Below are 9,620 nucleotides of genomic sequence, written 5' to 3'. Positions count from 1 at the left end.
TCAGTGCCTGGATGGATTGCCCATCCCAGTGGTTTGTGTAAACGTGCAGACAACAATAGCCCATGAGAACACACTACAGCATACATCATCTTGGCAGTTATGCCTTAGAGTGGTAGCCAGCTAAAAACACAAGCGTGCCTGCCGCATTTTTGTCATAGTAAAGAATTGAAAAACACCTCTAAGATCCGTTATTATTATTCGCCTTAGTTTTTTTTTTTTTTAGATGAAAGCGCTGTTTTGCGGGGTGAAGAAAGACTATCGTCAGTCTACTTCATGCTTGGACCCGGGACTCTCCCTCACACTGCCTGAGTTCACTTGTCCACAGCCTACAGCAGGGAGGCGCGGGTACCCGTAGGTGGCGCCCCTCGTCCATGCCTGCGCGCATCCTAGCTCTCCCCCGCACAGCGCGGAACCCCGCTCTTCTCCCAGAGCCGGCATTTTAATAAATAGGCACAGTGCCAATGCGCTCCATGAGCCGGGAGTTTCCGAGGAGCAGACACATAAACCCAGGCGGGAGGCGCCTCTTTAATCCCTACGGAAAGCGGACGTTTCACCAATGGGAGCTTATGGAACCGCAGCTCTAAAACATTGTCACCTAGCTTTCTCCTTCCTTGCCTTAATTTTTTTTTTTTTAATTTCTTGCTATAAGTGTTGTTGTTTTACCTTTTAATTATGAAAGTGGCCACTCCATTCAAGATTAAGACTTGGAGGGAATTTGTAAAAGAAAAGAAAGAATCGAAAAGAAGAGACGCGTCTGGTGCTTTTGAGGGTGCCTAGTTTTTTTGAAAAGGCATCTAGGAAGATAGTGCGTTGGGTATCTGGGTGAGAGCGGGACCCCGGCTTTGCACCCAGGGAGGTTGTGGGGAAGGGGGTGCAGGCTCTGGGGAGAAGGAGAAGCAAGGAGTCTGCATTTGGCAGCTTCGGGAAGTGCCCTCTGGGAACCCGAGGAAAGGTGGCGACCTCGGGACCCTATTAGTGAGGTGCTGGTGCAGAGGGGACCCTGAGGAAGAAGGCTGCATGGTGCGGCTCCAGGCTCAGCTCCGGCTCAGTGCAGCGCGGGAAGCGTGTGCGTTGCAGGCGCACTGGTGAACTGAGCACCGTGGGGCGCTGCGCAGGGCCGGGCGTGGGGCGCGCGGGGCCGGGGCGTGGTGAGCTCGGAGAGCCTGAGCGGCCGGCGCGGGAAGGAGGCAGGGCGGGGCGGCGCAGTTACTGGCCGCGCGCTGGGAGAAGGGTCGCGCTCCAAGGAGTCCTCCTCCCGCCAGCCTCGCTTGATTTTTCTCTACGCAGAACAACTTCACGGACCTCAGGGCTCGCCCATCATGGATGTTCCAGGTAACCAAACCCGCCGCTGCGCTCCAAGGTCCGTTTGTCCTTTGCACCCTTCTTTATGTTTTTACGAGAAGCATTAGGAATCTGGATGCTGGGGGACCGGAGAGAAGAGGATCAGGGTCCAGGGTAAAGTGTTGCAATCCTTTTACTGCTGGGGCTGGAGACAGGATATTTATTGAGAACGAACTTCTCTTTTCGTAGAATGAACATCGGAAGAGTTGCTTGGAGATTGTGGGCGGCGAGTGGAGGCTTTCTTTCTGTTTTTGTTCCTGGGCTAAGTATTGGAACAGCTTGTCTGGGTTAGTGGGAGAAGAGTAAAAGTGCCAGTGGGCGAGTAAGTTAGAAGAACCTATAGGGAAGAGGATGCAGGGGCCAGTAACAGCCGAAAAATGAGCAAACTCTAGGAATCGAGGTGCAGGAATCGCTTCACCTTTTCCAGAAGGAAAGGAATCCGGCTTGCCTGGGCTGCAGGGACACTGGAAGTGGATGCTAGGTTTTCGTTCCTCTCCCACTCCCACCCCGTCTTTCTCTCTTAATGTCTTTTCCTTTTCCTCTTAATCTCATCCACCCAAGGGGCTTTCTAGAGTTTGTTCGTTCGGTGGGGGGATAGATTATCTATTTTCTAAATGAATTGCTTAAAAATTACTCACCAAATGGAAAAATAGAGGGCTAATGTAAAGGCAGAGAGAGGAAAGGAAAGCTTTCTTGGCGTGGCTTTCCACAACGCCAATGAAATGAAGCTGTTGAGGCTTCTCTTTTTTTTCTTTGCGTTTTAATCTTAGCTACCTGGGACTGAGTGAGCAGGGGGCTGTGATGGCATCTCAGGGGCCCTCCGCCCTGCCTTACAAGGTCCTGCGGAATCACGGGGACCGAACCTTAGACACCCAAGTGCGTGCTGTTCAGGAACCTTCAAGGATGCGCTGGCTGGTGCGCCAGGGCTCCAGGGCTTTCTCAGGACCCCTTCGCCACATCTGGGAAGGGAAAGCCTTGTGGGGTGTGTGTGTGTGTGTGTGTGTGTGTGTGTGTGTGTGTGTTGAGGGGAGGTCAAGGGATGACCATCTGGAAGGGACTGGAGAGTCTCGAACACCTGCTCCCTGCATCCCCTCCTCCAGCTTCACCTGGGTGCCTAAGGAACGGTTTGGGTTTTTTCTTTTTCCTTGACAGGTCCTCTGGCTCCTTCGTTTTGAGAATCCCCTGGCCTTGACCAACCCAGCAAGGGCCAGAACACAGTGAAGTCTACTCCTGGCTCTGCGCGTCCCTGAGCGCAGCTTGGCTCCCTTTCTGTCCCCGCCAGCCTCTGCGTCCTTGCGGCGCCCCCCAGCCCAGATGCTGGCGCCGGGTCGGGGCCCCGGAGGGTCACCGATGAGCATGCCCGGGCGCCGGGGGGCGCTGCGCGAGCCGGCGGACTGCGGCTCCGGCCTGGGGGCGGCGCTGGCCCTGCTGCTGCTGCTGCTGCCCGCCTGCTGCCCAGTGCGGGCGCAGAACGACACGGAACCCATCGTGTTGGAGGGCAAGTGCCTGGTGGTGTGTGACTCCAGCCCGTCTGCGGACGGCGCCGTCACCTCCTCGCTAGGCATCTCTGTGCGCTCAGGTAGCGCCAAAGTGGCCTTCTCCGCCACGCGGAGCACCAACCACGAGCCGTCGGAGATGAGCAACCGTACCATGACCATCTACTTCGACCAGGTCAGCAGCCAGCCTACCTACCCGCCGCTGGGAGGGGAGGAGAAGTCGGGCTCTCAGTGTGGGACCCGGTGCTTCTCCTGGTGGAGTTCCAGGCTATTTTCTGAGCGCAGCCCTGCTCTTCTCTGTTGATCTGTCTAGTGTTATGCTGTTCTCCAGTCTCCCTTCTACACACTGTAGCTTTTTTATTTTTAAACTCTGGGGTCTCTTGGCACTTGGATTACAGTGAGCCCTTTAAAGCTCTCTGAGGTTTCTAAGGGTCTGGTAAAGCTAAGGTTTGAAATGCATTTCCCAAAAGAAAACATGAACTCGACAGGCTTGACAGGCTTTATCTTTTGCTGGAGGGAGCAGGTGTGGTGTGTGATCTTCAGTTTCTTGGGGGTGCACTTAAAAACAGTGCATTCAGAACGCTGCTCCTCCATAAAAAGAGTGCCTCCTTGCAAAGGGCTCAACCCAAGCACTGACAGTATGCACCCAGTGTGTGTTTTGTGAGACAGAGTGGCCAGGGCATGTTAATTTTCAAGAAAAGTAAGTGTGGAAGAGGCAGGAGTGTGGATAGCTATTGGCATATAACTGGAAATAAAATGGCCATATGCCTGCCATGTACTGTAAACAAAATATACACAATATGCCCATGCAGTATGTCCACACATTATACACAAGTATAAATTCATGGTGTAGCTGTGTATACATAAAACAAAGACCCTGTGAATTAAGTCGCCTTAAGCCACTGAATTTCTGGCACCTAGGCTGGAGAACCCAGGGTTAGAGAGATAGCTATGCAACTTTTTCTCTGGGTGGTGATCTTTTTTGTAACCTCTCTTTATAGTCCCTATTAATCTTCAAAAAGAAATGGAAAGTGTTATAGTTGTTTACAAACTTTAGTGAATCAGCTAATGTTTTTGCAGAGGTGCATTCTGTGAAACCGAGTCCTGGGACATCAGAGCTGGACTTAATCTCTACTGGCTTTCTTTTTGCCCCGGAACCACCTCTTAAATCTAAGTGTTTATAGGTTAGCATACACACCGTGCCTCTTTTTAGGCTCCTGTATTCATTTTTTAAATCCTTGTGCATTTGAAGACTTAAGGAGTCTTTGACATGTTTTTATTTACAGGATAAATATTTCATTTATTTCTAAATAAGAAAACAGTAACAGACACGGTATAGGCATCTATATTCTTTTATATGCGGTATTAGTGTACTGTGCCTTTTTCACTGACCAGTGTTCTGTAGTTTTTATAGCAGTTTCAGATCCACCATTTTGTGGGGGTGTCAGGAAAACACTGGTAAAGCATCAGTAGTAACAGGATCCTGATATTTACAGATGAGTTGACTGTGTCTGATTACTGCTAGGGTGTAAGTGAAACCCTCTTCTCAGAGCCTGACTAGGTGTCCTTTCATCCACAATACAGCCTTGAATTTATAAGTTTCCAGAATTTAAAATCCACTCTGAGTAGCTGAGATGAAGGGAGGAAGTGGGTCTGAAGGCTGGAGCATGAATGCTTCATGTAGAACCATGGGGAAGGCTAGGAGCAGCAGGCATCAGAAGTGCTTTGTCCTCAACAATGAAGCAGAGTGAGCATTTGAGACACTGCCCTGGAGTGGGCTGAAGTGGTGCTCACAGCATGTTGGAGACATGGGCCCCGGCTTGGTCTACAAGTCACGCCTGCAGTTGATACTGATAGCATTTCACATTACATTGAGCACTGCATACTGCACATCTTAACAAGTGTGTAAAAGTAGGTGACAGCCAAATGCAGTTGAATTGAAGTTTATTTTCTAATCAGATAAAAGAAGTCCAGGATTTTAATGCTGCTGATTGTTTATTTTGAAGTCTGAGAACACCAGTGGGTCATTTTATTATTTGATTGAGTTATAATCTGCATGAGGAGAGATGGGAACAGACCAAGTGGCCAGATTCTGCCTTGAATAGCTGAAAGAGCATCTGGTCACCCCAAGGAACTTGTTTCTCTTCACATTGCTTATGATGTGATTCTTACTCATTTTTTATTTGAGAAAAACTACCAGCAGGGCCATGTGATCTGCAGGTGGCTAATTTTGATATTACTCTTAACTGCTGTGGAATTCCCTTAGTTTGAACTAGGCATGTCCACACTACCATTTGAATTTTCTTCATTTATTCAAGCTTATTTACATGATACTTCTACTCCTCCGACAGAGCAAGCACTGCTCAGAGGAAAGAAATTTTAAACAGGGAAGCCAGTGTGTATTGACAAAACCCATCCAACACTAATTATTAAGCACCTACTATATAAGACCAGGGGTTGGGAGCTGCTGGAGAGTAAAACTTCATAGTACCCATTCTTTTCTTGAGAGTCCAGATAGTATACTAGTATTCGATCTTACTGGAATGAGCTCAGAATGGGTTGGCCCCTTGTTCCATCACCCTTTCACTCTCCATTTTATGTGAGGCAGTACTTGTTAAATGGAGCTTCCTACTGAGCTCCTATGACTCATGGATTCTAGGAACAGGCTGCATTCACAGGTTACTTCATGACCTTACTGTCTCCCATTGCTTCTTCTTTACAACTCACCAGTCCACAAAATTTACACCTACTTTTTGAATGCATAAATAAAATATACTTCCAAAGTCTTTATTCATTAGCATCTATGAGAACATCTTTGGAATGCATTTCTGCTGTTGAATGGTTTGATTTTGGTACTGTCTAGTCCTGGGGTAGAATGGCAATGTTGACTTTGTATTACTGATACTCTGTACCAGTAAACCAACTAGTGTTAATATAGACACCTGAGTATAATGAAAACACTGGTTGAAGAGGGGCGTGCCACGGTACCGCCTCCCCTCAGTACAGTATTTCTTCTTCTTTTTTCAGGTGTTAGTAAACATTGGCAACCACTTTGATCTTGCCTCCAGTATATTTGTAGCACCTCGAAAGGGGATCTATAGCTTCAGCTTCCATGTGGTCAAAGTGTACAACAGACAAACGATCCAGGTGGGTAGATGTGAAAGCTGAGCCCTTTAATGCTTGTTTAACAGGGGACTGGACTCTGAGCTAGTTGGCAATCCTGTCTCTCAGAACCCTAATTTGTGGGTTCCAAGGGAATGGGGGTGACTCTTGTGGGGACATGAGAACAGGGTGTGGGACTGGGGTGGTCTCTGGTCTGCTGAGCTTTCCTCTCTGCATTGTAGGTCAGTTTAATGCAGAATGGCTACCCAGTGATCTCCGCATTTGCAGGAGACCAGGATGTTACCAGGGAAGCAGCCAGCAATGGTGTCTTGCTGCTCATGGAAAGAGAAGACAAAGTTCACCTCAAACTGGAGAGGGGAAACCTCATGGGAGGCTGGAAATACTCCACATTCTCGGGCTTCTTGGTTTTTCCGCTATAGACACAGAGCCACCTGGATGGTGGGGAAGTTGTGATGAAGATCCAGGAATCTGCCCTTCATAGCACCCTGAACTTGTCTAAATAGAACAACTTGAGTCCACCTCCATCAGACTCTTGCCCTAGGAGAATGATTTCCTTCTAAAGCTCCGGTATTTTCTTTGACTATTGACAATTCCTCCGGAACCTGGCCTCTAATTAGTTTTAGGCAACAAGGTCTTAAGGAGAAATGAAATTATTGATTTGAGCAATTTGTACCTGTGATTGTAAAGTCATTATCAGATTTTATTGTCGGGACCGTTGACTTACCTTCTTTCGTTTGTACGTTGTATTCTTGTCCCGATGGCAGAGATGCTGCTGACCCTCAGATGGATTGCACGTTACAGTCAGGGCTTAAAGAAGAGCCCAGCAAAGAACCACCCACTGGACAGTTTTTTTGACCTGTGTTCTGTGTGTGTCTGTATAGCCTTAAGAAAAAGAATGGCTTTACTTTCATTCTGTAGCTTTTCCCCTGGGGTGTATGGGAGGACTTGGGAGGGAGCTGGGCATTGGGAAACTGTCAAGAAGTGCTTTATCCAGAGAAGCAAATTTTGCAGGATAGGATGCAAATTTTGTTTTGTGTTGCCAGTGTTTTGTTTTTTTTTGTTTGTTTGTTTTGTTTTGTTTTGTTTTTCTTTTCCCTCCAGAGGTTTTCCTTTCCTTTCCATCCTAAGCTTTCCTTCCTCATGCCTACTTAGTTTTCATGCTGGGGTTACAAAGAGAAAAATGTATTTTAAATTCATGGATGAGATCAAACCAAACCAAACCAAATCTACGCATTCCATTTTGGATGAGAGGAAATCAGACAAAGAAGTGTTTTTCTAGCCAAGGAAGGACAACAAATGGACTATTCTGCTGGTTTTTTCCAGGAGATTCTCTCAAATGCACCTTTGAACTTGCAACCTGGATTTTATTTTTTTAATTTACACTCTGGGACCCTTTAAGAACCTGGCATTCCTTGGTGGGCCTGAATCAAATAACAGTGGAACAGCAATGATCAAATCCTTCAGATGCTCCTTGTCCAAGTGTGGCTTAGCAGCAAGTTAGATCCATCTCTGAGTGACCACACAGTGACCAGATACTTCAAAGTAGCAGGACCAGCCCCTCTTTTTGGAGATCTGTTGACCTGCGAAGGAGAGGGATGTCTTCACACTCTGCAAGGTACACCTGGCTGGAAGCCACCAGGAATGGATGTCACAGCAGTTGCAGGTACTGGCTGCTGTACCCTAGGAGTGGTTTTGCAAACCCTGCTTATTTTGGCATCTTGCACAACAGTATTATTAAGATGCATCTTGAGAGTCTTGGTGCAGGATTTGTGTGCCAATGAAATGTCACTGATCCCAAAGCAATCAAAGATGAGACCTCAAACCGGTGTTAATTTGTCCTTTGTGTAACAATGTAACCAAAATATTGATGATAAAACTCATAATTTAAGATTCAGAATAAATGGGTTTGATGTCTGACTTGTTCTGGTCCCTCCTCATCGTCTCTTTCAAAATCATAGGGAGGTATAGGTTAAGCACAAGGGAAATTAGGGATGTTAAATTCTTGCTGTGTTTTAGAAAGCACAAACACAAGTGCAGCTAAGGACCTCCGTGCATATTGCTCACTCAGACACATTCCATGTATACTTTGTATTTTTCAAACAGAAATTTTTGGAGAAGGGATGAGAAAAAGACACAATTTTGGTTTAATGAGTGGGTCATCTGCTTTGATCACACATTATCTTTAATGTGCCCAAAATTTCAGTAAATAACTAATAATAAATAAGACACCAACCTTTGAGAAGGCTCCGATAGTTATTTCCAAATTGTGTGTGGGAGGGAGGATTTCATGCTTAAAGAGCAAATGCAGGAAACATTATATAAATATAGTTTAATAAGGGCCTAAGCTTTACTGTCCTTATCTGAACAAGAAAGGATGAAGGATTTCATTCCAATTAAACAATGCTGTTTTATGAGGGGAGAAAAATCAACCAAGAAGCATTTGGGGTACTTTGGCTTTGTGATTCAGAGACATACTTCTAAGTGTGAGCATTGTTTATTAATGCCGGAAACATAAATAGAAAGCAGATGGAGTGTGTGCCCCTTGTGTTTTGTTGTACTTAGATATTTTAATCCTCTTTCCTTCATTTCCTTAACTTCATGCTCAATTTAAAACAAGCAGGAAACCTCATTTGAAGACAATATTATACTGCAGAGGTTTAAAGATGCGGGAGCCCTTGTTATTAATATTTGCATCACTTAAGAATATATAATGCACACATATCTTTGTATTTGTATCTTTATTATGTACAAATTGCTATTGGTTTATATTGTCTCATTAATAAGTTATTAAATTGACCAATCTAAATATATTCCAAGAGTTCATTTTCTATTAGCAATTCAGCTTCCTCCTGATGAGTATATTACTAGCCTTCTTTCTTCTCGCTCCATGTGAATGTCAAGGAGTACATAGGTATGCAGCATTCCTGAGAGTAGCTCTGAGGTTGCATACCACCCATTGCAGCATCTGCCAGGCAGTACCCCTATAGAAATTATGTAAATTGATTTACTTGCTTGAAAATAAACTTAGATAAACAACATTACATTATTAGAATAGTTATAATATGTAAAGCAACATAAGACCTTTGCTGAAAATTTAACTTGCTTGTGATACCCATGATAGATATGACCAATCTAGATATGACCTATAGAAAACGTAGATGCCAGATCAAAAGTCAGTATACGGTTTTCTTCAATCTTATTGATGAGAGTCATCTAACAGTCCTAATCTGAGCTCACAATCCTTGGTTCACTGCCTGTGTGTTCATGCCTGCAGAGTGAGGACCCAGACCCCACATGATCAGCTCACTACACAGGGTCATTGGGAGAACCTCCCCTAAGTGATGTGAGAAGAGCGAGCACTGGGGTAGTGGGTGTTGTTACTACAGCAGGGAAGGTATTTACAGTAAACAAGTCTTTCAACTTGCAATGACAAAGATTATTTAAAATGAACATCTGACAGAAGGGTACTTGTGCATGAAAGTACATTTCCAAAGTTCCACAAAGACTCTTAAAGCTGTAGCTGAAGTTTCCTTACATTTGATTTTTTAGGAATATAATAATATTAAATTCATATATTTGACTTTTGTGACATTCTCTAGTGTGTTATTTGGCATTCTCTTGCAGTTAGTGCTCACCCTTCTATTATACAATATACTGCCA

General features: G+C 45.4%; 1 protein-coding gene across 10 annotated transcripts; it reads left to right on the top strand.

The window, feature by feature from the left end:
• The first annotated feature begins 486 nt into the window (after positions 1-486).
• Positions 487-9,614, top strand: Cbln2 (cerebellin 2 precursor). 10 transcript variants are annotated; one of them, XM_008850649.1, is made up of 5 exons: positions 487-769; positions 1,288-1,332; positions 2,494-3,012; positions 5,865-5,984; positions 6,182-9,614. In XM_008850649.1, the coding sequence occupies exons 3-5, from the start codon at positions 2,656-2,658 to the stop codon at positions 6,377-6,379; spliced, it is 675 nt and encodes a 224-aa protein (XP_008848871.1). In that variant the 5' UTR covers positions 487-769; positions 1,288-1,332; positions 2,494-2,655; the 3' UTR covers positions 6,380-9,614. The 10 variants fall into 10 exon arrangements, with proteins under 10 accessions (XP_008848871.1, XP_008848870.1, XP_008848872.1 ...); XM_008850648.1 differs by having other exon boundaries at positions 487-822; XM_008850650.1 differs by having other exon boundaries at positions 487-822; positions 1,288-1,360.
• The last annotated feature ends 6 nt before the right edge of the window (positions 9,615-9,620 follow it).

Source organism: Nannospalax galili, unplaced genomic scaffold (genome assembly GCF_000622305.1).
Source record: "Nannospalax galili isolate Female #2095 unplaced genomic scaffold, S.galili_v1.0 scaffold243, whole genome shotgun sequence".
In the NCBI taxonomy this organism is placed as follows: domain Eukaryota; kingdom Metazoa; phylum Chordata; class Mammalia; order Rodentia; family Spalacidae; genus Nannospalax; species Nannospalax galili.
This window is presented reverse-complemented; position numbering and strand designations above follow the sequence as displayed.

Bases quoted from the DNA above. Each gene is read 5' to 3' on its own strand.
- Cbln2 (XM_008850649.1), top strand. From the start codon at position 2,656: ATGCTGGCGCCGGGTCGGGGCCCCGGAGGGTCACCGATGAGCATGCCC. The intron at 3,013-5,864 runs GTCAGCAGCCAG...TTCTTTTTTCAG, and splicing joins TGACCATCTACTTCGACCAG to GTGTTAGTAAACATTGGCAA. The intron at 5,985-6,181 runs GTGGGTAGATGT...TCTGCATTGTAG, and splicing joins ACAACAGACAAACGATCCAG to GTCAGTTTAATGCAGAATGG.